Consider the following 27,453-nt stretch of genomic DNA (forward strand, 5'->3'; position numbering starts at 1 on the left):
TCCTAAAAGACAAGGAAAGTCCAGTGAATGTCATTCTCCACATTTGGGTTTGAACCCAGGATGAGAGCCTGCTTTGCATGTTTTCTCACCACTAGACCACCTAAATTTGGATATATATGATAAATGTTCGTATATTACGAACTGTACAGTGATTGTTACTCCATTGCAACGATATTTTTTGTTTATAACATATTTTACCATTTCTAATGTTTTTTAATCTTACGTAATACGTTTAACCATCATATTTTTAGAAATTTTTAGTTAAGATTGTTTTTTTAATAAAGGTTTACCAAGGTGCTTCGATGTTCTGAAATAAAATCTTGAACAACTAAAGACCGATCATATAAAACCATGATTTTTTTTTTGTCGAGAAACAAAAAAAAAAATGAAACAAGATTCCGAATGAATAGTTGCATAAAGTTCACGACCAGTTAAGAGTTCAAGGGCAGACATAATGACCCAAACGAATTTGTACAAACGTCGATCTAATCCTACAGAGAATGAAATCTAAGTCTCAGTTCATATCTAACTGCTCCAAATAAAACATCTATTCACCGCCACGTCATTTCTTGTGTCCCAAGTAACCGTTTTCCTCGTTTTATCTCTCTAACACTTCGGCCTGGCTAACCAGAGAGAGCTAAGTGCCCTTAGACGAGAAACATAGTCATGTATTACCAAAAATGCTCGAGCTGCTTGTCGTGTGGTCAGAATCCTGTATAACTGCTGTAGTGTTTGCTGCCTCAAGAGATCCGCCTGCAAAGAAACAAAAACACAACAGGAAACTAGTTAGGTTCTTCACCAGACATGACCAGATAAAAGGGTTAGAACATTCAAGGGCCGAGGTTTTTTTTTTTTTTGCCTGGCGGAGGAAGTTTTCGAGGGAGGCGAGTCTGCCCATTGCAATGGCCATCTGACCCATGTAATCTGCAACGTTGGCGGGAGAGTTCAGACCGTTCGACGACGAAGAAGACGATAATGTCTCGAGAAGCGTTTGTTGCAGAGCTTCCATGCCTTGCGACAGTGCTTCTTCCGCTTGCAAAGACGACTGCTGAAGATTACAAATGCCCGTCAACTGCTGTTCCGTCAATGGATCCAGGTTGTTCCCTAGAATCTGAAACAACAAAGACCGAGAAATCAAGAACTCAAAAACCCGATCAGCGGATTGTTCCATATGTCAGAGAAAGTTTCCGTCTTTGCTCACCCTGAGGAGTTCAGAGGATCTGAACCCACCTAACCACATGAAAAATCTCTCGGCAGGTGTGGTCCACATGCCAGAGAGCATGTGAAAGACGTCGACTTTAGAGCCAATGCCCTTTAACCTGAAGATTTCGTCGTAGTGAGCCATCACAGCATCCACCAGTACTCGTAGCTCGTTATCTCCCATCTGTAGATTCACAGCTGATCGTAGATCGTTGATCAGCCTCTGATGTTCATCCACCCAACGTGCATATTCCAATTCGAATGCAAAGGTACCTGTAAGAATCTTTTCGGTGTTATACGCCAATTGGTCACACAATAAACAGAAACAACAGTGTCCAGTAGGATCTAGAAAGGGATAACCATTTCCAGAAACTTGAAGGGTGTGATCTTCCGAAACTCCGTTTTCAACTACAAATCCCTGCATTGGAGATCAATCCAAGAATCAAATGAATGAACATCTCTACCACATTAATTCGAATTCGAAACTTTTATCAAGTCAAGAACTATCTTAGGAGACACCAGTCAATAGAAATATAGATGGTCATTTCATTTCAAGACCTGTTGTCGAGCCCTTTTGAGCTCCTCCTCGAGTTGGGCAAGCCTGAGTCTACTGCTCTCAAGCTGCTGAACATATGCCTACGAAGGAACAGATGATTGAATGCAAACTTCAGATCAAAGATGATGAAAATCAGTTTTTGTGAAACAAGTTCTACTCTACTTTTTTCCTCAGCCGGCTTTTCCTTGCAGCTTCTCTGTTCTGAGCCAATCTCCGAAGGGTCTGATAACAATTCAAATGTTCAATTTTGATCTCAGAACATTGGTCCGTGAATTACACACACTGATGAGTTCAAATTTAAATAAATAAATAAACTCAAAGCATTGAACCTTTTGGTCCCCAGATTTAGCCTTATGTTGATCTGTAGAAGCCGTAGCGAATAGTGTCCCTTGCTGAACCCCGTTTAACTAAAATACCACACCACCAAGAAATAAGCCTTTATAATAACATCATATCTCAAAACCTTGACCATAACAAGCTCAAAAATGCAAAAATGGATCTAAAAATGTGAAATTCCATATATACACAAGTCTCATTTCCATACAAAGCTATAAACTTTACAAGCTACTGGTGAAAATCTCATTTGGGTATGTGAAATTTCATATACACAGCTCGAAATGCAAAAATGGATCTAAAAATGTGAAATTTCATATATACACGAGGCTCGTTTCCATAAAACGTTGTAAACTTTACATGCTACAGGTGAAAATCTCATCTGGGTATGTGAAATTTCATATATACACAAGTCTCATTTCCATAGAAAGCCATAAATTTTACATGCTACTGGTGAAAATCTCATTTGGGTACCCATTTGTTTTCCATGTAAATTGAATGAAGATGGGAAACGATATCAATCATTAAGCGACACAAGCTAAGGTGGTGAGCCCCATCGAGCCAAATCGGACAATCCTCTCGGGATAGTCGAACGGAGAGAGAGTTCTCGGAGAAAATTCTCGAATTCCGAGATGACCCATCAATGGGGGTTTATAAGACCAAACGGACAAAAAACTCGAATTCCAGCAAACCATAGCTCAGAAGAAGACATGTTGAAACAGAATCTTTTTGGGCAGAGATTAAGAACAAAAAACGGAACGAGACAAAGAACAAAACCTGGGTCTTGTCATCGGTATCAATATCTGTGGAAGTGTCAGTATGTTGGCTGTTATCTGCCATGGCCGAGACTGAGTCGCACCAGTTCTCCATAGTGTTGCCGCAATGCCCATTGACCGACGCTGCCGCTGCCGCTGCCACTGCTCCTGTCGTTGTCCCTCCCTGGAACACCAATTGCCCTGTATCCAAACACCCTGCTTCTCCTTCAAATCTCTCCAAAACCTAGAAAAACGAAACAACAACAACAACAACAACAACAAAGGTTTGAACTTGATCGGAATCCAAACGACGTAACATTTTCACAAAAAAAAAAAAAAGGTTTGAACTTTATTATACCCAAATAAAAAAAGAGATTTTTAAATAATGGGTTTGGGATAAATATCATGAAACAGAGTTATTTACAGAGATTGGTTGGTGGCATAAACTTTTACCGTATCAAACGTCGCGTAGTGTAAGTTGGTGCAAGCAACAGTGACATCTGCAGGTGCTGAACCCGCTGCCACTGCTCCTGTCGTTGTCCCTCCCTGGAACACCAATTGCCCTGTATCCAAACACCCTGCTTCTCCTTCAAATCTCTCCAAAACCTAGAAAAACGAAACAACAACAACAACAACAACAACAAAGGTTTGAACTTGATCGGAATCCAAACGACGTAACATTTTCACAAAAAAAAAAAAAAGGTTTGAACTTTATTATACCCAAATAAAAAAAGAGATTTTTAAATAATGGGTTTGGGATAAATATCATGAAACAGAGTTATTTACAGAGATTGGTTGGTGGCATAAACTTTTACCGTATCAAACGTCGCGTAGTGTAAGTTGGTGCAATCAACAGTAACATCTGCAGGCGCTGAACCGAAAATGGAGCCTACTGAGATTCCCAATGAAGCCCAAATAGACAAATGTAAAGATACACGTAAATATGCATTCTGTGTGTTTGTGTAAATGCTTATATACATATATATATTTACATGCTTGTGCGTATGCAAGAAAAAGCTTTACTTGGGCTTAAATCAACAGCTCCGTCGTGGTGAAAACCGGCAGTGGGCTGATGAATCTCTTCAAGACCACCGCTTCCCCTGTTTTTTTGTTTTGTTTGAGAATCGAAACATGAAAAAATGCCGGGAAACGACAACGTTTTCAGACAGAGACCCATGAAACAGATAAAGCTTCGCGGTTAAGGAATGGAACCTGTAGAAGAAAGAAGACTGGCAGTAGAAATCTGGGCTGAAAGGAGTCGCCTTGAAGCTGCTCTGCATATTTCTTCTTCTTCTTCGTGTTCTTGCAAAAACTCAAAGTTCTGATTTTTTTTTTTTTTTGTTCAGTTTGAATCTGATGAAGAAGACGAGATTTTCACGAGGGAAAAAAGAGAGGAAAGCGTTAAATGAAGGGAAGGTGAAATCTCTAAACCGAGAAAAGATGGCGAATCAGTACGGTAGGAGAGAAACCATAATTCATAAAATAAATTCCAAAACAGATTTTTTTTTTTTTTTAAAAAAAAAAGAGGTGAAAAGAGAGAATCAGGATTTATTTATTATTGCGTCTCTGAGCCTGGGATTTTAGTTTCCCGATATCCAACACACACACCCACGTATCCCTCAAATACCATTTTTTTAAAATAAATAAATATTTTTTAATAAATTTTATAATTGTTGTACAACTGTTGTATATCTCTTGACAACTTCCTGTGTGTATATATATATATATATATATGTAACTTTTCTTGTATCAATCTTAACAAATCTTCACTTTTGGTTTTAAACTTTTTTTTTTAATAATGGGTGGGCGATTCGATTTGGATTCCCACATCTATACCCCCATTTTAAATTTAAATATTATATTATTCATAAGATAAATAAATATTTCTGAATTATAAATGGATTGAATTGACAAAATAATTTAAAGACTCTGTCGAAGCAAATAAATCTAAACAGCTGCCCTTAAAAAAGACATATCGATCTTGATCTTGTGTTTCAATATTTGGACATTGATTATTTGTAAATGATTAGTCTAAGAGAAAAAAAAATTTGGATTTATTAAATAATAAAAGTACTGAATACGGAATTCACCTCGGATGCGTTACTGTGTAATTCTGTCAACGGTGAATCCCCAATATATTAGTTTCTTTTTTTTTCTGTGAAAGCGTAGAAATAATAAATTAATATCACAAACACGTATCTTTTTCACTGGATACGTAGAAATATACGTATATACGTGTGAGTATATACGGTAAAAACAAGAGAGGGAGGGTCATTTCCATCTTGTTACTGTCAGGCCAAGTTGAAAATGGCCTCTCAAGACTGCAGCCAGAGATTTTACATTTAGCCTTTTGTAATATTCAAAGTCTCTTATCTCGTCCTTTTTTTTAAAAAAATATTATTTTCATTTTTTTTTAAGAAGATACTGTTTTATTTTCCTATTAGAAAACGAATAAAATGTGACCCAATCTTTTTTCATACTAAAATATTTGGATGACAGATTTTTTTTCATCACCAAACTTTACTATTTATTATACTAAACCTTTTACTGAAGTCATTTTAAAATTTTTTTGTAAGTAAAAAAATATGGATAGATTTCTGATTTTATAATGTATACAATTGAATTTAGATTTTAATATGACTCCAATTACATATTTAAAATCTTTCTTTTAAAAATCAGTTTTAATAAATTTTATTTAAAAACATTACATCTAATACATTTGTACGCCAAATTTAATTTATATACCAATATATATTACATATATATATATATGATTCGTATCAATTTGATTAAATTTTGTATAGAAGAATGGAAATAATTTTACTAAATAAAAAATAATATCTTTAAAACAAAAAATATATATAATTATGTCTCTAAAGACACTATCCACCGTGTATATATATATATATACAAAACAGATATGTACATCTTCATATATGTGAGGAGCCCCGACAAGGGAAAAAAAAAGGGGAACGAGTCAAAACGTTTGGATTTCGTCATGTTATACGGCGGGCAGCGAAGCAAAACGCTGCGTTTTGTCCCTTTTCCCTCTATCTATTAAAGGTCAACAACGAAAAATTACAGCTAAGCCCTAGCCCCTCGGCTGCAATGCATATTTATTTAATTATTTATTACATATTTATGCAATTGGTTCGTTCGTTTTTTTTTGTCTCACATCCGTCCGATTAATCCACTGGTGAGGGAGGGGAAGAGAGCCTGACTTCGTGCCCAGAAGCTGATGTGAAGTTGATGGAAAATCCACTACGTACATATGTATATATATGTGTATATATATACACAAACACAAACAAAACATTAAATAGTTAAATAAATGAATGTACAAAACGAAGTATTAAATATCTCTGTAATTTTGTATAAAAAACAAAAATTAAAGAGAGCATTAAAAAAGAGGGATTGCTTGAAAGAAACCTCTTCTGCCATGTAAAAACTCCAAGAAAAATAAAGGAGAAGGCTACAAGTTTTTTACTCTCTGCCCTAAATATAGATCCTTCCCTTACATTTACTGCTTCTTCTTTTTTATTTTATTTTATTTTATCTCTTGGTTTCTTTTGGATATTTCTAGAACCCATATTGGTAATTGGGTAAGAGATAAGTTTATATTATAACCCCAATTCGAATCTTAAGTTTGATGAGAACGCCTATAATCTAAATTACATGGTTGAATCCCGAATTCGAGATAGTTTAGACTTTTGTCCCAACATATCTAATAAAAAGAATCGTTTTTTTTTTTTGCTTTGAAGGAAATTAGAAACGTTTGAAAAGTTCATGACGTTGTTCTTCGGACAAAACATAAAACCAGATGGTGAGAGAGATCTATGGCAAAGAGGTACATTGCAAATCGTTTCACATGACATGGGAATTTTGTCTTTGGTCTTAGGGGCATTTGGTGTCTACTTGTGGGAATGCGTTCTTTGACCCTTTTTCTCTCTTCATTCTCTTTTTGTTATCATGCATCATCTTATATGGAATATACACATGTATATATACACATTACATATACATATATATCACTGTGAGGCTCTTCTCTGTAATGGAAAAGACTCCGTTTCTTTAATGATTCGGACAAGTGCAGAGAAGAAAGAGTTACAGTTAATCTATCACCATTTATGTCCTCTTAAGGCTCTAAACATATACACACACACACACCAATATATATATATATATATGTTACTGGACTCTCCACCATCACCATTTTCAAGCCAACCTATACAAAATATCCACACCCACATTGAATATCGAGGAAGTTAGCTGAAATTTGTCAGAAATGGAAAGCAATTTGTAAGATCATCCCCATAAACATGACAAGAATCAGATTTGATTACAGAAGACAAGGATCGGGGAATATAGAACCTGCAAATGCAAATTACGATTATAAAATCCAAACATGATTCTTCAGATCCTCCTTAATTCTGCGGGACACTCGATTCGCAGGCAATGTAAGAACTTGCTCCGAAAGACCATAGAGCCATCCACAGAAGCATCATCGCCATGAAAGCATGCGAAGTTTCGTCAAAAACAATAATTTGTCCAAGTAACGTGAAAAGTTTCTTGCTTTATACACACATATATATATCCAAATCCTCGTACGTACCTGTCTGTACCCGATATAACGTACATAAACTGAAGAACAGCACCGATGGCAAATGGCTCCGCCCCTAAAGATCTGTCTTAAACCAGAAACACAGTACGCTGAGGGGAAAACCCCCAACTGAATCGGCAAAGAGCATGGCCTCCATACCGAGATGTTGGGGGTTCGACTCCAGCCGCTCACATGTCGCCTGTCGGTTGATTCACCTCCCACACGTGTGTTGCTTGCTCGTGCGTGTAGGTTTGGGTTTACTCGGTTCTGTGCGTCCGAAGGGCCACCGCTGTGACTGGGGTCAGCGAGCCCGAGGTTGGGGCCGGGGTTCCCAATGTATAAAACAAAACATAGTACACTAATCACTGATAAATACGCTGTTAAAATGTGAACCGATCGATACCTTCATCGTCTTATTCGCACAAGAACCGATCAATGTTCGACCTATCCGATTTTCTAAATTTAACCAGCCAAATCATATGGGGTTCGATTGCCATTTCCACTCCTTTGAATCCTCTCTAGATTCTGCGCTGAAATCAAACGAACCAACGAAAAAACAGGCATACCATGAAATAAGCATCGAGGAAAACGACTGATTCGTTGAATTGCGCCATTGCTAGACACCAAAACTATCGTTGAATAAAAAAATCGGATTTTTTTAAAACCATGTGTATATTTCCCCTTTTTTTAATTATTTAAAGTTTTTTTAAAAAAAGTTGAGGAAAGAGAAGCTTTTTTTAGGACAGAAATGATCGTGCCAAATCGATCATCACACTATTCTTTGTTCTAATGGCAGCAGAAGTGGTGGCATTATTGTCTCCTCCACCTCTTCTTGTCCCCTTTTTTCTTTCTCTCCCGTTTCATTATATAACAACATATATGAAATAATATATATCACATTTTATATATATATATATATATATATATATTATGGCATTGGGCCCCACAGTTTTTTCACTTTGTCCGAAGAAGAGCAGTAGAAATTACAAAACGAAGAATCCACATTTACTTCTCTCTCCTTAGGTAAAAACAGTAATTTAAACCAACGACTAGAAATCCAATTCTGAATTAAAAATCCAAACTTTTAAAAGAATCTGACATTAGCATTGATTGGATGAGAATCCAATGGCAGAGTTCGCCAGATCGAGAGTGACACGTGTCCCCTGCTGCTGCACGTTGCCTATGATCCCCATCGGTGACGTCGTCGGCGCAAAAGCCAAGCAGAAAGTCCCCGCCGAATCCACCGGAATCAGGTAATTCTTCGCCGGCAACGCCAACATTCTCCCGCCGGTAAAGTGGAGCGCCACCGTCGGAACCTCCACCGTCGTGTTCCCCGACAGGTCGTAGCACGTGTCGAAAAGCGCCACGCCGCTCGCTGTCGGCAGGTCCGCCGTCCCCTTAACGAACGAGTCCCTCAGCGAGTTGTACGTCTCTGTCTGGAGACGAGTCACGGCGGTTCCCGAGTCGATGATGACCCCTCCGATTCCCGACTCAGCCATTCGGAAAGCTGACTTGGGAACCGGCAGGAACTCGCCGCCGACGCTGATTCCGGCGATACCCAGGTAGTAAAATGTGTCGACCTGAGGGTTCCGGAGCAACGGAGCCACGACGGCGTTCGGAGGAAGAGGCGAGTCAAACTCAACAGTCGACGACGAGTCCGAGTCACGATCCACGAGGCAGTAAGAGAACGACGTCGTGTTGAGCTGCGACGGCAGCGACAGCATCCCGCCGCCGAGTCCGAGCAACCCTGCGGCGCCGACGAAGAGACCTTCGTTGCTGTGGCCGCAACCGATGGCGATGTGCTCGACAGAGGCGGAGCCAATGGTGATTGTCTCGGTGGCAAAGTCGCCGACCGTATACGACCCATCACCGTACGAAACCTCGTACAGACATGTCTGGTTCCGACATTCGTAATCATCAAGGGCCTTACACTCAGAGCTATGGCAGGAGAGAGGAGAGTAAGAAGACGAATACAGAGGATCGAAGAGTGGGTCGGATTGTTGGTAACAGTCGGCGCAAGGAGAACACTGTAACCAGTTCACGTCGCTGCCAGTGTCGAGGACCATGTACACCTGACGAGGTGGATTTCCGATTCCGACACGCGAGAAGTACTCTCCACTTCCCTGGCTCGTGCCGGAAACCACCGGGCCGTTAATCTTCGCACCGCCGTCGCGTGTTTCGAGAGCCGCCGGCGACACGCGGCTGACGGCCAGATCAAGACGAGTCGTGAGAGATCTGACTCGGGCCGAGTCGCGCTCGAGCCGGGCCAGTGTGAGGGTCCTGTAGTCTCGGTGTTCATTTCCCCTGATCGAAGCTCGAGAATGCAGCTTCAAGCTAAGCGACGATGGAGGAAACTGGTCTTCTTCTTGCTTGTTCGACCGAAACGCCGTCGTTTTCGAGCTTAAAGACGACACGTCCTTGGCTGTCTGAATGGAGCCGACGACGTCAAGAACCGACATCGTTTTGGGGGTATCTGGTAAGATTCTACAGAGAACAACGGAACGTGAAGCGAAGAAGATGACGGAGAAGACGACGAGCTGAAAATGGAAACCCATCTTCGTTTCCGACCGTTTGAATTTTACAGTGGAGGAGAAGGAGAAGAAAAATGGGTTCTGCTTAAAGACTGTAGCTTTCATAAATAAATAAAAAAACAGAGAGAGGAAAAGGACGGTGCAATAAAACTTTTGTTTAAAGTAAAAAAAAAAAGGAAGCTTTGGAAATGGAGTTCTTAAAAAAAAAAGTTTGAAGGATTATTATTATTATTATTATTATTAATCGATTTGGTTTTAATGGCAATTTGATTCCATTCAGTTTTGTTATACGAGTACCAAATAAATATCAAAACATAATATTTTCACAAAAAATTATGCAGTTTAACTGTGAATAATTTGGTTGTTTGTTTGGTATTTATCAGATTCGGATATTTATGAATTAAGGATTTATTGGATCCTAAAAATTATACCAAATTAGTGGCACGGCAGACTTTAATCGTCATTTCCTTTGCTCATATTGCGACGTAACCAAAGATGAAATTCTCCACTGGTCAACTGGGTTCTCTGGGTCCCACACACTCGGATATTATTCGTCCACGTGGCATACGAAGGAATCAGAACCAATGAACCAAGGTTTAGAACTGTTCGCGTGCCCTCCACGCGCTACAAAATGCCATAAACCATCGGTCTTGGGCTCACGCTGGCCCATCCTTCACGCGATCTCATATCTGTATCCCCTCTCTCTCGGCGGCGACTGCGGATTCCGTCGCCGCTAGATTTCGCCGGCGTTGTTCTCCGACCGTAGCTTGTTCGTTTGTCGATCGACTCCTCAACCATGGGCTCGATTGTGCAGGTACAATCGATCGGTTTGGTCAACAAAATCGATCAAAACGAAACGTTTTCTCGTTTTCGGAAACGAATCGACGTCGAAGCTAATCTGGGTGTCTGATTGATTGGTTGATTCTTCAGGGGTTTACCAAGTCACTCGCCATGACTTTTCTGTCGGAGATTGGCGACAAGACGTTCTTCGCTGCTGCTGTAAGTGATGTTCTTGCATATATCTCAGTAGTAGCCATGTAGTGTAGAGATTTGGGGGTGAACTCAACACTTCAATAATTGCATAGGAAATTTGATCACTCGATCCAAAAGCTTTATGGGCAAAAATGCATTGCTTTTTCCTTGACAGCAATATGATTGACATTCGTCCATGCCGGAGAAAATTCCCTTTCCGTGATTATTGAATCGAACAGCTGAAATGGGCGTTTTTTTGACAATCTCCATGAAATTGTATAGTGTTGCTTGTTTGGTTGACATAGACACCTACTAGAATTGGTTCCTGTACCTGATTCAGCAATATCTGTCAACTTTCCTTTCTATTTTTGGAGAATCAATGGATGAAGGTCTATGATTTACACTCTTGTAGCCGCTGCTTTCTGGTTAATTCTAAGTTTTATGATATGGTGGTCTCCTTGAGAATGCATCATGCTTCTGCTAGCATCTTCCTTCTGATGCTAGTCTCTCTTTATCTGTCATCCTCTCTATTGTGACCAGATTTTGGCGATGCGTTATCCAAGAAGACTTGTGTTAGCCGGTTGTCTCACAGCATTGATTGTGAGTTTCTTTTCATCTTCTACGTTTTTTTTGGGTTGTATGACCTCTCTTCTACACTTGGAGGCTCATATCTTTGCCTATTTTAGGTCATGACTATTCTCTCGGCCCTCGTTGGAATGGCTGCTCCAAATCTGGTAAGACTTTGATTCTCTATCCATGAAATGCTTGTGCCTAGCAGTGCTTTGTAGGTCTAAATGCTGATTTGAATCCTGCTTGCAGATCTCTCGTAAATGGACACATCACATAACAACGTTGTTGTTCTTTGGCTTCGGTCTGTGGTCTTTGTGGGACGGTTTTAGAGAAGAGGGGTAATGCCTCTTTATTTTTTGCATGGGGATGAATATTTAGTTCAGAGCTTAGTTCTTTATATGAAATGACATTCGATTTCGTTTTTGTTATCAGAGACTCTGAAGAATTGGCTGAAGTCGAAGCAGAACTGGTTGGTTGTTCTTCTTGTTATGCCTTATTTTATGTTTACAGACTTAACCTTTCTGGCCTGACGCTTTTGTTATGTAATAGGATTCTGACTTGAAGAAAGGTGGAAGTACAAAAGAAAACAGCAAGGTATAGAAAAGAAAAATATCACAATTTACGATTCGGTGAGGATTTCATTATTTGTGCTGAAGTTTCCATCTTTTCTCTGACCTTGTAGGTTGAAGATGAACAGAAAAAGCAGAAAAGGCCATTTCTTACACAATTCTTCTCTCCCATTTTTTTGAAGGTAACAAAAGATTCTCAAAACTGCCAAAAAAAATGCAAAGAAGATAACTTTTATCGATCTGTTTCATCTTTTATCCTTTCTTTCAGGCATTCTCGATTAATTTCTTTGGCGAGTGGGGTGACAAGAGTCAGGTATCCGTCTTTTTTGTTCATCACATCATTTACCCTCACTTCCTCATTTCCACTTCTCCTACTCACCTTAACCCTTTTCCAGCTTGCAACTATCGGTTTGGCTGCTGATGAAAATCCGCTCGGTGTGATCCTTGGTGGAACTGTGTAAGTATCTCTTTGTCAACTTCTTCAATAAGTCTATTACCCATCACAAAAACAATGCTTCTTAGACAAAGTTTCGGTAGCCCTTCATATAATGCTGCTCACTATCATTGCTTACACACAGAGCCCAAATCTTGTGCACAACGGCTGCTGTCATCGGTGGCAAGAGCTTAGCCTCTCAGATATCGGAGCGAATAGTAATTAGCTCGTTGCCCTTTTCTTCATATCAGCAAACAATCTATGATTTGAGTAAACATTCATGAAATTCAACCTGAATCTATATGTCATTTCAGGTTGCTCTTTCAGGTGGAATACTTTTCATTGTTTTTGGCATCCAATCTTTTCTCTCCCCGGTCGAGCCCTGATGCTGAAATCCTCCAATATGGTAATTCTTCCCGTTCCCTGGCACGGTTTAAACGCGTAAATCCATTATGACACTTTTTGTGTGTGTGTAAATACAGGTTCTACCATTGGAATACTTCTTTGGTGAGAGCTGAATCTGAAGAACATTTCAGTCCCCAGGATTATTTAGATCTATGGCTTTAGATGTGGCTTAGATGTTTACACAAGTGATTGGAAGATTTGAGATATTTGGCTGAAGCATTCATATCAAGGAACTTGGCCCTTATCTTGACTTTGAAAATAAAGTTTTGTTCAGCAAGTGCATTACTTCCAAAGTCTTGAACTTGTATCAAGAAAGGCATAAAGATTGACACAACAGGATAACCTATGATTCATCTGTCACAACCACAGACAACGTATTTGCATAAAGCTGACAATCTAGTAACCCCCTGTTCGAAAATTCTTAACACAGGATATGTTTTATATATACATGTAAGGCAATTTCGACTAATAGAAGAGACTTGGGGAAAATTTCCAAGAAGGTTTCAGCAGCCGCCACCACTTGCAGGCTCAATGGAACTGAGAAGACCGTTACCCCGAAGCTGCATACAGTGTTCTTCTGCGTCGGCTTGAGCGCATATGATCACCACCGCCAAACCATTGTGATGTGCTTCCTGCATTATGTTCACCGCATTGTCCAGTGTCATTCCCGGTATCACTTTCATCAGGACCTGCACCACGTATTCTCTCCTGTTGAAATTGTCGTTGTGTAGTATCACTCGGTATGGCGGGGCCATCTTCCTCGATTTCCTGCATTTGCCATTGCGATTAAGCACTTGCCAAATCATTTGTATGTAGAAACCCGTTATATGATTAGTCTGGTATGGACACATTTAGCCAAGTTACATTACTCTACATGCTTCATAACATATCCAAAATGTTGAAGGGTGTGACAGAGGATGACAAGCTATGAAAACATTAAAGATCTTGCCTTTTATATCAGACACTAAAATCAGATTGGTGAGAGCTAACCTCAAATCAAACTCGGATTCACGGCCAGGGGTGGTTTTCTCTATGACCGGTTTATCCAACAATCCGCCCCCTTTACCAACTGCGGATGCACATAAGGACATGACGAATCCATGATTCCCACATGGTCCTTTATAGAGTGAATGTTTCTCTCCTGGACAAGCATTAAGGAAGTTCAACTGGTAAATCGGGACATTTAACATCTGTCTCACCCGAGTTCGAATCTCAAGGAGTTCGAATCTCAAGTTTGGGGAGGGTCATTCACGTGGGGCTTCCCCGATCCGTGAGATTAGTTTGGACTTCGGGCTTCAACCATACCCAGCCAAAAAAAAAAATACTATAAATGATCTTCACCTATATATACACACACATATACATTGCCACTTCCAGCATTATCTCTATGACCTCGGGCTAGGCAGAATTCGTATGAACTACTGTGCACAGTAACGAACCCAGAAAGAATTGCTGCACTGAAGCAGAACCACAGATGAAGATCATTTCAAAACCAGAATAAAAGGACAAAAAAAACCACAAAAACAGAAAGGTCTGAATAATTTTTTTTAAAGGAAATTAGAAAACCAACATCGTACGACCAATTCAAATCGCTTAACGATCAGGAATCCCATAACCCTTTTCTTAATCCATTGATTTAATCGGGTTTTGAGCTCAAGCATTTTCAGTTCTTCCCGGTAATTTCCCCAAGACCCGAAATTCTGCAATTGCCATTTGGCACGGCAGAATCACACCCACAAATAGTAAAAGTGCGCACACAATCAAGCTTCGAAATTCAAGTCGGAAACCCATAAAATTACCGAGTTTTAGGGGGATGGAAATGGATTATTACAGAAGATAAGAGTTCGTGATAATTGATAATCCAATGGAACAAAGAGACGGAAGAGGAGAAAACCTGGTTTGGAATTGAAGACGGTGCTTGGCGAGAGAGCTAGTCTCCCACATATCGCACTCTCCATGCCCCTCTCTCTCTCTCTCTCTCTCTCTCCCTAACTTTCTCTCTCTAAAGCCTCCTTGTATCTTGCCGAGTGGCTGGTTCTCGACGCAGGAAATTGGTGGTTATGGAAGAAAATCACGTATAGGCTCTGCCTTAAAACGTTGCGTTTTGGTATTGTAATTTTTACACCACGGCAACCACAAACAGATTTTTAAATATATATATATATTCATGTTTAAAATATGTTTTTTTATCAAGAAATTGTTTTTTTTTCCATGGGTGGCGCGAGCGAGGTAAACGAAAAGTTTTTTGTGTATATTTTTAAGAAAAAATCTATAAAAATATCAAAATTCATCTAAATATACCAAATAAATGTCTCAATTTCTAAAACATCAAATAAATATCCCAATTTAGTATATGTTTAGAACAAATTTGATATCTATTTGGAACAAATTGACACCATCCTCAATTAACAACATCGTCAATTCGGTATTTATTATATGATACAAATGAATTAAATAGGTATTTATTTAGTAATTTCGAAATCGAATTATTTACATGCCACAGATATTTTATAAAAAAAAAATCGTATTTTTAAATGTTTATAAAAACATTATAACAAAAAAAATATTATTGGGCCTGATCAGGCCCAATTATCATATCAACGAGGTATAAAATTTTGTTGGGCCTGACGTGAAGGTTGAAAGCATGACCAAATCCAAAATCCAGCTTTTTTTTTCCCCTTGATTTGCTATGGCCCAATAGAATGAGTACACTTGCAATTTTTTTTTTAATATCAAAACAAAAGATAATGAGTTTATTGATGAAAATTGAAAACATGGAATATTATAACTATTCCAAAAATACTCAACTTGGCAATATATATATATATATATATATATATATATATATATATAAATATATATAAAAACATATATTAAGTATAGAAACTATAAGTAGAAGAATCCGCAATGATGTTCCTAAGCCCTCCGACCGTAGACGCCACCATGATGAACAGTCCAATGAATATCGAAACCTGAAAAATATGAGGCGAGGAAATAATTAAATACAAAGTAAGATTATTATATATTGCTTGTATTAAAAGAAATAAAAAGGGTTCATATATATATATATATATAAACTGTTAAATTACCCAATTGATTAACCATGTGATGCTGAGTCTCTTTGGTTTCTTGATTATGAGCCACATTATACTTGGGAGCTGCAACCACATCAGATACATTTTTTTTTATCATCATACCATCAGGTATAATCCTATATATACACATATATATATATGTATGTATATATGATAAAATTCAAAGATATGATGACTTACAAAAAAGGAAGTGGGAGCAAAACCAAACCCTCCAAAGAAACCAAGAAGGTCCCCAAAGAAAGGGAATGTGACCGCAACGAACAGTGTAAATGCTGTCGACCCAAAAAAAAAACGAGTTTCAATATATATATATATATATATATATACACACACATCGGTTCTTCCCCTTAATTCAATAGAATCACATTATTTTATGATATTATATTATATTCATTGATAAAACCGTAAATTGAAAAAATAGAGGCGGGGGTATACATGACGTACCCACGTAAATGGACCGAGGGAACAATCTTAGAACCAAACCCGGCGAGAAATTGAATCTCTTCACCATCACGCCCTCCAACAGATCAAACACCGGCATAGCAAACACCTGTAAGGCACTTGTATAAATTTGGACCGTTTGGACCATGCTTTATATAAACCTAAAACAATTCATTCATGCCCTAAAGAAAATACCGAAATCTTGTGATATATACGTACAGGTAATCAAGATATATGCCCGCATGTCTGTACTTACTATATATATATATATATATGTTATGTACCTGATAGCTGCCGATGACGTGGACGACCACCATGAGGTTAGCAGAAGCGATGAGCCAATCGGGTCGTTGGAGATTCAACAAGACATTGTCGTCGACGTCTTGTCCGAAGACCCAGTAACATATTAGAGCCACCGGAAAATAACAGATGGCGTTCACGAAATAGGCGCCGATGACTCCATGCCACATCGGAACCCTGGATGGCTTTTCCGGCGAAGACGGCATCGTCGCCTGAATCTCGAGCGCGACGGCGTGTCCGGCGAAGGCGAAGGAGATTTGTCCGAGAGCGTTGAAGATTCTGAATATGGAATCCGTAGGGTTTGTTCTTCTGTATGCGTAGCTCACGTCCGGGATCCTGCCACGTGTCAGACTCCCCACCCATGCGATCGTCGAGTAGCTACACATCATCGTCATTAATTTATATATATATATATATATTATATACATAATGTGCATAGAAGTTGTGGAGACGACTTTACCTGAGGGACATGACGGCGGCGGCCAAGGAGACGCCGGCGACGGAGTTGAAGTTGGGGAGCTGAGACAGGAAGAAGTGGACCCCGCCGAAGATCAGTATCCAGTAGGACTGTCTGATGTCCGCACAGCTGCCGGAGCAGGTGATGTCCACGAACTTCTTCAGGCACTTGCCACCTGTCACCATGTACACTATGTTGCAACCCACCTGGACGATCAGCTGCTGCGGAAGTACGATCCATGGGCCGAGTTTTGGGCCGAAAGCGAACCGGCCCAAATCGATGTACCGGTCGAACCGGGTTCCCGGTACGCATTCGTGCAGCTGTACCATTTGCCACATCGTGTTCAGGGTCATGCCCCATGCCATCACCAGCACCATTGTTCCTGGCCCCCTTACAAAAAAAAAAAAGAAAAAAAAAAAAGAAGAGACCTTTAGGTTAAGAAATAACTTAATCAATTTTTTTTTTCTAGTTACAAGATTAAATTCGGTGAGCTAGCTAATTAAAACACTAGTACACCATGTACAAAGTCTGCATATGTGAAATTGTAAATATATAAAAAATACCCCAATGGAAAACAAAAAAAGGAGGGGGTTACCAGCCAAGGAAAGAGATGGCGGAGGGGAGGCTGAGAACTCCGGCGCCGATCATGGCGGGGGCGGGGGGGGGAAGGTAGAGTACCACCACTTTGCCCTCCTCTTCCCTTCTCCCTCCCTCCATTTTTCACCTCCCTTCTCCTCTTTTTCCTGACCAAAACACAAACCTATTTAAATATTAAGATATATATATATATATGTGTGTGTGTAGAGAGAGAGAGAGAAGAAGAAGAGACCTTGGGAGGAGGAGGAGTTGAGGAAGTGGAGACCATTGAGTCCTTTTGCAGAGGAAGTGAAGCAGTGAGTCTTGTGTTGTTTCCCCCTATACAATGGGAGCTTCAAGCTTTTAAAAAAAGGTGGTAAGTTGAACCTTTTTTTATATTTAGTATATAATAATTTCCAAAAAAAATATACTGCGGAAGGCCACTTGTTGGGCTTGTATGTATGTATGTATGTATGTATGTATGTATGTATGTATGTATGTATGTATGTATGTATGTATGTATGTATGTATGTATGTATGTATGTATGTATGTATGTATGTATGTATGTATGTATGTATGTATGTATGTATGTATGTATGTATGTATGTATGTATGTATGTATGTATGTATGTATGTATGTATGTATGTATGTCTACTTAGAATACTATCATTAGCCGAGTCTAAATCTATATATAAAGAAAAGACTAAGAAGAAAGAAAATAAAGGAGTGAGGGTAGCCCACCACCACCAACAACCACCAATGAGTTAAAAGTGTTCATTGAAACTATAATAACACATGAAAAAGTGAAAACAAATGAAACATAGCTTTTCATTTTATATTTACACAATTTGCCTAATTGCTTTTCAAAAGTTCCACTTAATGATGCATTATCCCAATATTAAGAGCAAAACACACACATACAAAAAAAAAAGGGTCTCATCACAATATTTAAGCATATCTTCATGTAATTATTAAATTTTTTTTGTTTAGAATTTTGGATTGGATTGGATGGACTCGAGATCTTAACTCAAGATTGGTGGGTTGGTGAGAATTGGGACTTAGAATTCATTCCATACATCATGAAAGGTGGAATCATATATTATAAGAGCAACTCAACAGCTTTAAGGAAAAGATTGAATTGACATGTTTGAGGAGTTGGTGCTAAGGACACTCAATTATGTGAATTGTTTTGGACCGTAGTGTCATGTGAGTTTGATGGATGAGACCCACCAGCTCGAGAAAAGACAGCAGCAGAGGGAAATTTTCATGTTTTTGTGTGCTTGTTTGCCTCTACACCATCTTTTGTGAATTTGCAAATTCCAATTTCAATCTTGCTATTATGCGCCCAAAGCATTTGTTCTTCAGCCTTTTTTTTCTTTCAAGAATGCAACTTCTAGAAACTTCCGTACAAAGCCTTCCTGAAAGTCCTGTGGATTAGTGATATCCCATAGCTTTTTTCCGAGGGGGAAATACTTTGAAGATAAATTATCCATAGCCACAAATGATACATTTGAAAGGATGATTTTTCTCCAAAGCTTAAGAATGAACAACAACAGAAAAGAGTCAAAAGTATAAACCTGAAAGAGGAGGGGTTTAACCCAAGAAGGCAGGACCGGGGATGTTAGGTGGAACTTGGGATCTAACAGGGACTTGGCCGAAAGACTGAACACCGCCCATCACCGACCCGACCATTTGCTGCGGCGGCATCTGTGACTGCTGCTGTTGGAGGTGGTGCTGCAGCTGAGACAGCGGTTGCTGCTGCTGATGTTGGAACTGCGAGAGCTGCTGCTGATGGAACTGCTGTAGTTGTTGTTGTTGTTGTTGTTGTTGGAGCTGAGATAGCTGCTGCTGCTGCTGCGATTGTGATTGTTGTTGTTGTTGCTGCTGATGGAGCTGCGGCAGTTGTTGTTGCTGGGTTTGCAGCTGTTGCTGGAGTTGCTGCTGCTGCTGTTGCTGTTGCTGTTGTTGTTGCTGGCTCGGGATTTGCGGCTTAAACACAACCATATCCTGTTAAACCCGCAAAAATTCAAGCGAGACGAACACGGAGCTCAGTTTTCCATAGCTTCTGACGACATTATATCGAATCAACAACTAAGAAATGAAACGTGAGATGCACAGATGGAGGACAGACTAATTGATGGGATGCCTTTTTGTCATTTTCATCTCAAAGAAAACATTTAATAGAGAGACAAAAAAATCTAGAACACTTGACAAGAAATTAAATAAAATAAAAAAAAGGAATAATACTCACTCACCCCAGGGAAAAGCATTCCAATCAAGCGGCAAGCTTTGTCGGACACTGATAGCAGTAATGTCTGCGACGGTAGTTGGATTACTGCACACTGCAATTGAGGTTTTGAATAAATATTTTCATATTCAAATCCAAATTTGCAACAAGCATGCATGGAATTGCACCCATAATTACAACCAAATCCATGTTAATACTATGAAATCTTCCATGTTAATATCGACAACCATGTATTTGATTTGACAAACTTAGCAAAAACGGAAGAAACGCCAACTGGAAAAAGGAGATAAACTAGAGTGAAACATCAAAGACACACTTACAAGCTTCTTTTCCTGAAGTTGTCCTAAAAATCCATGTTGACTCATGGCCCGGAAAACTAGGAAATCAGCTTTACCAACGTACTGCCTGGTGCAAAAGTTAGATGAGCGTATCAATGACAAGAATATTAAATCAATCTATGATGAGCTCGCAGAGATTTCCAGAAAGCTTTCGGGCATTACTTGTTGTTCATATGATCTTGGGATATGAGACGAACTATCTGCATAGTTGGTGGCCAATTGGCTGCCAACCTGGGAAGACCCACAAAAAATGGGAAGACACGATTTGGTGATGGTGAATAGATAGATACATGTAATTTCCAAAACAGAGATGCAATCGTAACCTCTCATTTGTTCTTGTGAAGAGGGGGTAATAACGGAGAAGTTTTGGAGTTATAAATACAGATTATGGACTGGTAAAAAGAAAAAGATATGAACTTACGAGTCAGATGCAGAAGCGCTTCTGTAACCCTGTAAAATTTAAACAAAAGACATTACTATTTTGCTAGGTTAAACTTGCGATGAAATGCGGGAAAGGAAAAATGTGCTTAAGCAAGTACTGTTATGTGGCAAAGAAACAAAAGGGGTACCATAAATACACACACCTCAAGCTTGGTGATAAGAACAGGCTGTCCTTGCCTTTGCCCAGATAAATTTCCCTGATGAATTTGGAAATGTGAGATTTACACATAGAATCGCAGCATTTCAGATTTAGAAAACTGACTTACCTCCCAGACTTTCACATATTTGGATTGCGGATTCTGCATAGCACCCGACGATTGCTGCGACAACTGCATATTACTAGCTGAACTGTTACTGACACTAAGCGGCTGTGTTCCTGATTGCACTTCCTGGGAAAATCCTGGTATAGGCATCATTGAACCAGTCCCAGAAGAGGCATTAGCTTGACCAAGACCACTCATCAAGTTTTGGCTCATCACTATTCCACCTGGAACCATTTGTGCTCCAGGATGACCTCCTTGGTTCATTCCTGGCATCGATTGAGGAACACCAATGTCCAAACTTCCAGAAACATTGGCCATTGGAGAACTATAGGAATTAGGACCTGAACTTTGTCCCACTTGCGTAGTCCCCATAAGAGTGCCTGAACCAGGCACTGAAGTAATTCCCTGTTGACAAGATGAAATAACAGTTTGTGAAGGCAAAGAAGATGGAGGAAATCCAGTGGATATCATATTCGACATATGCATAGCCACTGCACTTTGCCCAACCGATGAAGTTGCCCCAGCAAGAGCTGCAGAGCTCATGACTTGCCGTAATTGAGATAGATTGTTCAATAGATTCACATTGGCTCCACCAGCATGCAGTGGCTGAGGCATCCCACCAACAAAAGGTTTGATATCTTGGACACTCTCAGCATTTGAGACCATTTCTTGAGAAACTGGAGATGCTGAAGATGCTTGCATTGCAGGTATTGCTTGTGTTGTAGGATGAGCAACAGATGAGATACAGGGGAAACTTGGATGGGAGGCCATGGAAGTTACAGTGCTAGGTTCCTGAATAAATCCAAATCCAGTGTAACCCACTTAATGATTTTTTTATATATAAATAAAACTACCTCTTCTCCAAGTAAAACGAAAAGATCACAGTGACTTACCACTTTAACAGTAGCATTAGGTATGGCTCCAACAGAAACTGATTGCCGGGTCAGAACGGATCCATTTGCTGAGAAAAAAGGATAAAGACGTTTTGACAATGAAAAAAGATGAGATATAATTTTTAAAAGAGCCACGACCAATGTTAAAATAGGCCCGGTTAGTAGATGAATAACCTGATGCAACAGGAGCTTGTGGTTGCCCAGTAACAGGAGGTGGAGCAATTGTAGTCCTGTCCACTTTCAAAGGGCTCTGGATCTGTGGCAGATTTGTTGCAGTATGGCTTAAAGCAGCACGTGCCTCCAAAAAATTCTCCGAGATTAGGACAAGATAGAATGGGTTCTTAACAGTTTCAATTGACAGGTCTGCGCCTTGTGGATTGAACTTCCCCTGCATCGAAAAAGATCTCATCAAAACCTCCGAAAAGTAATCTTTCATCAACATGTAGATTTTACAATGATTGCAGCCTTTGTTCTTGTTACAGTTCTTGAAACGGTAAGCTTGAAAGGGGTAAGTTGGAAATAAGGGTTTACGATAGATGCATACTAAATTAAACAAAAATACACATGCAGGTGCACATTTCAGCAGTCTCACCGCATTGTATATCGCTCTGATCTTTGGGAGCTGCTTCGGACAAATGACAGACAGAGAAACAGAACACTGCAATCGATATGACAGGTTAGTCATTTCCCATTTGAATACAAGTATTATTGATCATAATTTCGAAAGAAAAATAATCACAAAAAGGGTACCCTAGAAAAATATTTGGCCACTGTCTCTGCATCTGACAAACGGCTTTCAGACTGCACTTCGCCATTTTCACCCCTTTCCACATTTTGCAACTGTGGGCGAAAGACTGGTGTTGGCAATGTGTGAGGGTTGCTGGCCGCAATTAAGATACAGTGCCTTTTGAAGTCATTACTCGGTTGAGCTTGGCCTGAAGGAGGAGAAAACATCTGCATCATCAAGTCGGAAGAGAAATGTGAAATTTAAGAACAGAAAAATTACTGACACAACACGCTATGTAATGATCCCCTGTACCACCACCACAAACAAACAAAGAAACAAACAAACAAGATAAACATAAATTCCCAACCGAGAAAAAATTAGCCTCACTAGAAAACCACAAATCTAATCAAAAGATACTTTCTGGATTGTCTTTCAATTATATTTAATTCTAACTATATGTTATAATGGTAAAGGTATCCCCACCATCAATGCTTCAGCAAGCCCTTCAGCTGTGGCAGCCTCATTGAAACCGCCACCAGAAAATTGTATCGAAGACAGCCATTGTATAAACATATCAATGTTTCTTGTCCAACCACTCCTTTGTACCAGACAAGCTGAAATAGGTAAACGACACAACCAGACCGATGAAACTCAGTAGAAATACAGCAACATCTATAGCTGTAACATGTTATAACCTTCTCAAAACTAAATGATAAGCAACAGAGCCATGAAAGGTATCTAATAAAAAGTTTGCATCGCGATATCAAGAAGATGGAGCAGAATATATACCACAATATGAACCATGGGAATTAAAGGTGACCAGCGATAGCTCAAAGTTAGAAGCAGGAACCCTCTGCAATTTTAGCGAAGTCATCAATGATCACCTCTAAGAAATCAAACTCTCTGCTTTCTCTCCAGCTTTTAGAGTATTGAGAGAATTTGATGGCAATCAGTGTTGACCAATTAATGCATACTCAATCACTGATTTGAACAAGTAAGAGACCACGAAAAAGAAGTATTGAATACTCTTCAGCTAAAGAATGGAAAATTGCATTCACATGATGAAAGAGTAGAAAGACAGATATGGTACCTGTCCATTCTCTATGTCACAGAAGGACCTACACAAATGCGGAGAGGCCATTAATAATAGATAATGGGAATATCCATAATTCCAGACAGAGAAAATAGTTGTCCAAATGGTTTCTAGATATACCCTTGATATGCATTTACAATTTTCAACGTTTATAACAACAGCAATTTCACATAAAGCTGCACAGACTGAACTGAACAAAACCATTTACACTGAACACAATGATTACAGTGAAGAGAGTAAAGACAGCGGAAGTCTGAAGGAAATATAGAAGGAAAATGCAGACCTAACAATCCCAACCAAGTAGTCCAGCATAATGGTGTTCCAGAAGGGACTCATCTCTGCAGACACCTCAACAACGACAACGAGCTGCTTCATATCCATAATGATCTAACCTATGTTTCGAACAGTATTATGAGGTGCTCTTATAATTATAGTTGGTGAAGACAAGGTAGAGAGTGTAATTGTAAAATACTTCATTTGGAAAGAGAAGCCAACTTTTTCTTTCCGGATACGCCCACTTATTATCTCCAAGATTCTCCAGATCTTGAACTAAATGTGCTTTAAGAACGAAATCTTACAATAAGATCTTGCTATGTTCCTTGACATTATGAACAGCCTACTAATGCTTGATTACAATTTCAAAAAAAAAAACGGTTGTGATGTTTTGTATTTTCTGCTAAAAAAAGGCGCAAAGCTACAAATACCATGCATAGAAGCTTTTATTTGGATTATGAATAACTTACTCGGTAACTACGATAGTGACACCCCTTGATTAACAATAAGAAATCAAGCAAACCATGTAGTAAGTAACAAACGCAACATGCTTAGTATGCCGCCAATTTTTGGATATGTATACACATGAGTGACACACAGGAGAACAGTTGACATTGCATGCAGTGATCGGGCAGATATGCCCATAAAAAGATCATCCCAAAAAGTGGTATCTAAACAATTTCCCTAGGTTGAACTGGACAAAACAACTTAAGTAAGCTCTTTCTCTAGGATTTACGGTTTAAGGTTGCTGGAATCGGTTCCTGGTTCTCCGACGCATACCTAAACTCATAGTTCTTATTCAACTAGGAAATGTAATATCATCATTTCTTTTCCTTCCCAATACAACCTAATAACCAGGGGGGAAAAAACTTCATGCCTAACAGAAAAACTCCGGGCATCTCTAAGTTTGGAATGACACCTTCAGGGGAAGCATACTAATTACGGCAAAAAACCATACTGCCACGTTCAAATCTGAAAGTATATTCAAAGATCCAACAAGCGATATGGCAGTGGCCAATCAGACAAAATAGCTAGAACCTGTTTGCATCAGACATAGATAGATCTGAGCCTAAAAATAACATACATTACAGAGGAATCTGCTAGTTCTATGGGATGTTTAATGACACCTAATAACTTAAAAATCACAGTGATCCCTGTGAGTAATCCATTGTATGTCGCGACCATTTTGTGGCTGGAAGAAGAAACTAGAGCTTACCACACTAAAGTGTCTTGTGTCGAATTATTTGCACCTCACACAGCATCCAGAGCACGTAGAATAACTAATATAGAGAATGTGCACAATGATTCATATCCAAATGCGGTGGAAGACCAAATATCAGGACAGCAAACAATATCATCCGAGAACCACGTATGTGATCAAAGCAGATCATTAACACAGTAAATGGATCAAATTTAGTCCGAACCTCGTTGTCCTCGTGAACAACAGAACATTGCACTTGTATAAACAGTCTATAACTAAACTCGAGACCCAAAAAATTTCGACGGCGTCAACTCCGGCCCACGATCAGAAACCCTAACTTAGAGCAAGTAACAACCGGAGCAATGGAGAAGCGAAATCGAAATTAGGATGGGGACAGGAGAAGAGTGAAAAACCTGATGATCTTCTCGAGATAATCTGAGACGATGGTCTGCCAATAGGGACCCAATGCGGCAGTGCCTTCGACGACGACGGTCAGCTGTTTATCCGCCATAACCAGAGCTTCGAACCTCGGACAGCGTCGATCAGGGAAACCAGAAAGACGAAGCCTCTTTTGGAGGTCTTCGCTCTAAGTCATCGCCCGGAGTTGAAACTTCCCCGAATGAGGAAATTTCAACTTTTCTCAGGAAAAGAACCGATCTTCTCGCAAAATTCCCTCTTCTCCGACATCGAAGAAACAAAAATAAATTAAAAAAATAAAAAATAATATATTATAAGACTCCGTCAAATACGGTAGTAACGTATGGTTAACGGTTCACACGTGGCAAACGGAAAAGTCCACGTGTACACCGTCTTCCAACTTATCTACATGTTTTTTTCTCTCACTCAGTGATATCACTCTAAAGCTAGGATCTGTTTTTATTTAATTAATTGGTAATATAACATAATCAAACTAGAATTATGACACATAAGATTCGATGGTATGAGCTAAAAAAACATGGACCCACCATTTTTCAGCGTATTAAAATCATGCAAAACTATATAATATATATCATCATCATAAATGGCCATGCCCTAAAAAAATCTCGATATATTTTCGCATTTCATATGGTCAAATATAAGGTGGATGGTGTGATTTAAGGACCCCATCAAAAATTTATTTATTTTTAACTCTTCATCGAGTGAAAATCATGACAGTTAAAGATTGTAAAAACGAAACAATGAGACGACGCGCCAAGGCGCGTGAGGTTGGGAGAGTGATACAAGGATGATCATGTGTTGAATCTCACGCTTCCAAATGATCTCTCTTATTTTTATTATTATTTAATTTAGCTAATTAAATTCTTTTTTTTTGGAATTTAGTAACGGTTCTATTTGTTCTCGTGGTTCACACTTTGTTCCAAGTTCATTTTCTAATATTTACCCCAATTGTCCCTTTTTTGAAACAAATGGAAATTCACACTTTGATAACTGTTGCTTATATTTGGATATTTTGATTAGTTTAATATTGCAATAATGTATTTCAAAAAATTATGATTATTTGATTTTAAAAATAAAACTCGTCAATTTAATCAGTTAGGGCAATGTACAGCCAAAAATCCACTTATTTATCTTCGAAATCTCTTTTTTATAGGAATCCAAATATTCTGAATTTCTGTTTTGTCTTTTCTATTTTTAGACCGAAATCTCAAAGGGGCCGTTTGGGCACAAGGAGATGAGAATCTTATCCTAATTTTACTAATTATTCGTTTATTTATCAATACATATATTTTTACATTATCGGTAATTGGATTTTTACTAAAACGGGGAGTGAGAAAAAATCGGAGGAAGTGTAATAAATGACGTCTTCGATCTTATCTGAAACCGCTGCTGACGTCATCGCAGCCCACTCGCCCGATTGCGACGAAAAGCGAATCTCTTCCCGAATATTCACGCAGAAGCTACACGAAATTACTGTTTTACCCCTAAGGTTGTCATTTATTGCAAAAAGCATGAGAGAGAGATTCGTCTTTTCGGTACGCGACGCCCCGACCTCGAGATCCCTCTCTCTCTCTCGCTCTAGAAATCTTCCGACTTTTCTTTCTTTTCCCCATTTATTTCGTTTTTTTTTTGTGAGCTTCGAGTTTATTCCGTCTTCTGATTCTTATTTAGATCCCATATTCTTCTCTTCCCCAACCTGCTTCTTCCTCGTCATCTTCTCCCCCCCCCCCCCCCCCCCCCCCC

At 39.2% G+C, this 27,453-nt stretch overlaps 6 protein-coding genes and 1 long non-coding RNA gene across 15 annotated transcripts; 1 reads left to right on the plus strand and 6 right to left on the minus strand.

Annotated features, from left to right (window-relative positions):
- Positions 1-379: 379 nt before the first annotated feature.
- LOC104821951 (transcription factor PERIANTHIA) lies at positions 380-4,343 on the minus strand. 2 transcript variants are annotated; one of them, XM_010552984.2, is made up of 12 exons: positions 4,057-4,343; positions 3,868-3,944; positions 3,722-3,736; positions 3,298-3,359; positions 2,867-3,088; positions 2,086-2,163; positions 1,919-1,978; positions 1,759-1,836; positions 1,561-1,618; positions 1,202-1,473; positions 860-1,111; positions 380-753 (listed from the first exon to the last, which is right to left on the minus strand). In XM_010552984.2, the coding sequence occupies exons 1-12, from the start codon at positions 4,122-4,124 to the stop codon at positions 607-609; spliced, it is 1,389 nt and encodes a 462-aa protein (XP_010551286.1). In that variant the 5' UTR covers positions 4,125-4,343; the 3' UTR covers positions 380-606. The 2 variants fall into 2 exon arrangements, with proteins under 2 accessions (XP_010551286.1, XP_010551287.1); XM_010552985.2 differs by lacking the exon at positions 3,722-3,736 and having other exon boundaries at positions 3,298-3,353; positions 4,057-4,342.
- A 2,789-nt stretch (positions 4,344-7,132) lies between these two features.
- LOC104821952 lies at positions 7,133-8,054 on the minus strand. Its single transcript, XR_773127.1, has 2 exons — positions 7,457-8,054; positions 7,133-7,308 (listed from the first exon to the last, which is right to left on the minus strand). It is a non-coding gene; the product is annotated as an uncharacterized LOC104821952 (long non-coding RNA).
- Positions 8,055-8,380: 326 nt separating this feature from the next.
- LOC104821954 (protein ASPARTIC PROTEASE IN GUARD CELL 1) lies at positions 8,381-10,119 on the minus strand. Its single transcript, XM_010552986.2, has one exon. The coding sequence runs from the start codon at positions 10,078-10,080 to the stop codon at positions 8,545-8,547; it is 1,536 nt and encodes a 511-aa protein (XP_010551288.1). The 5' UTR covers positions 10,081-10,119; the 3' UTR covers positions 8,381-8,544.
- Positions 10,120-10,629: 510 nt separating this feature from the next.
- LOC104821955 (GDT1-like protein 5) lies at positions 10,630-13,201 on the plus strand. The gene is made up of 13 exons (XM_010552987.2): positions 10,630-10,789; positions 10,906-10,974; positions 11,488-11,547; positions 11,634-11,681; positions 11,767-11,855; positions 11,950-11,986; positions 12,067-12,111; positions 12,200-12,268; positions 12,355-12,399; positions 12,482-12,543; positions 12,665-12,737; positions 12,834-12,925; positions 13,002-13,201. The coding sequence occupies exons 1-12, from the start codon at positions 10,772-10,774 to the stop codon at positions 12,903-12,905; spliced, it is 687 nt and encodes a 228-aa protein (XP_010551289.1). The 5' UTR covers positions 10,630-10,771; the 3' UTR covers positions 12,906-12,925; positions 13,002-13,201.
- Positions 13,202-13,249: 48 nt separating this feature from the next.
- Positions 13,250-14,973, minus strand: LOC104821956 (ATP-dependent Clp protease adapter protein CLPS1, chloroplastic). The gene is made up of 3 exons (XM_010552988.2): positions 14,819-14,973; positions 13,915-14,065; positions 13,250-13,692 (listed from the first exon to the last, which is right to left on the minus strand). The coding sequence occupies exons 1-3, from the start codon at positions 14,880-14,882 to the stop codon at positions 13,428-13,430; spliced, it is 480 nt and encodes a 159-aa protein (XP_010551290.1). The 5' UTR covers positions 14,883-14,973; the 3' UTR covers positions 13,250-13,427.
- A 601-nt stretch (positions 14,974-15,574) lies between these two features.
- LOC104821958 (lysine histidine transporter-like 6) lies at positions 15,575-18,132 on the minus strand. The gene is given in 9 exon segments (XM_010552998.2): positions 15,575-15,896; positions 16,014-16,082; positions 16,200-16,291; positions 16,464-16,569; positions 16,745-17,138; positions 17,221-17,607; positions 17,813-17,880; positions 17,883-17,960; positions 18,047-18,132. Coding segments are annotated over 9 exon segments (1,329 nt in total). The 5' UTR covers positions 18,083-18,132; the 3' UTR covers positions 15,575-15,797.
- Positions 18,046-25,951, minus strand: LOC104821957 (mediator of RNA polymerase II transcription subunit 25). 8 transcript variants are annotated; one of them, XM_010552995.2, is made up of 16 exons: positions 25,686-25,951; positions 23,796-23,823; positions 23,495-23,558; positions 23,189-23,319; positions 22,729-22,932; positions 22,571-22,636; positions 22,153-22,366; positions 21,979-22,046; positions 21,089-21,877; positions 20,966-21,019; positions 20,803-20,831; positions 20,544-20,612; positions 20,364-20,448; positions 20,051-20,137; positions 19,373-19,802; positions 18,046-18,132 (listed from the first exon to the last, which is right to left on the minus strand). In XM_010552995.2, exons 1-15 carry the CDS (start codon positions 25,781-25,783, stop codon positions 19,389-19,391), a joined length of 2,400 nt encoding a protein of 799 aa, XP_010551297.1. In that variant the 5' UTR covers positions 25,784-25,951; the 3' UTR covers positions 18,046-18,132; positions 19,373-19,388. The 8 variants fall into 8 exon arrangements, with proteins under 8 accessions (XP_010551297.1, XP_010551296.1, XP_010551293.1 ...); XM_010552994.2 differs by lacking the exon at positions 18,046-18,132 and adding an exon at positions 18,869-19,209; XM_010552991.2 differs by lacking the exon at positions 18,046-18,132 and adding an exon at positions 18,869-19,213.
- Positions 25,952-27,453: the final 1,502 nt, after the last annotated feature.

This window comes from Tarenaya hassleriana, unplaced genomic scaffold (assembly GCF_000463585.1).
Source record: "Tarenaya hassleriana unplaced genomic scaffold, ASM46358v1 Cleome35, whole genome shotgun sequence".
NCBI lineage: Eukaryota > Viridiplantae > Streptophyta > Magnoliopsida > Brassicales > Cleomaceae > Tarenaya > Tarenaya hassleriana.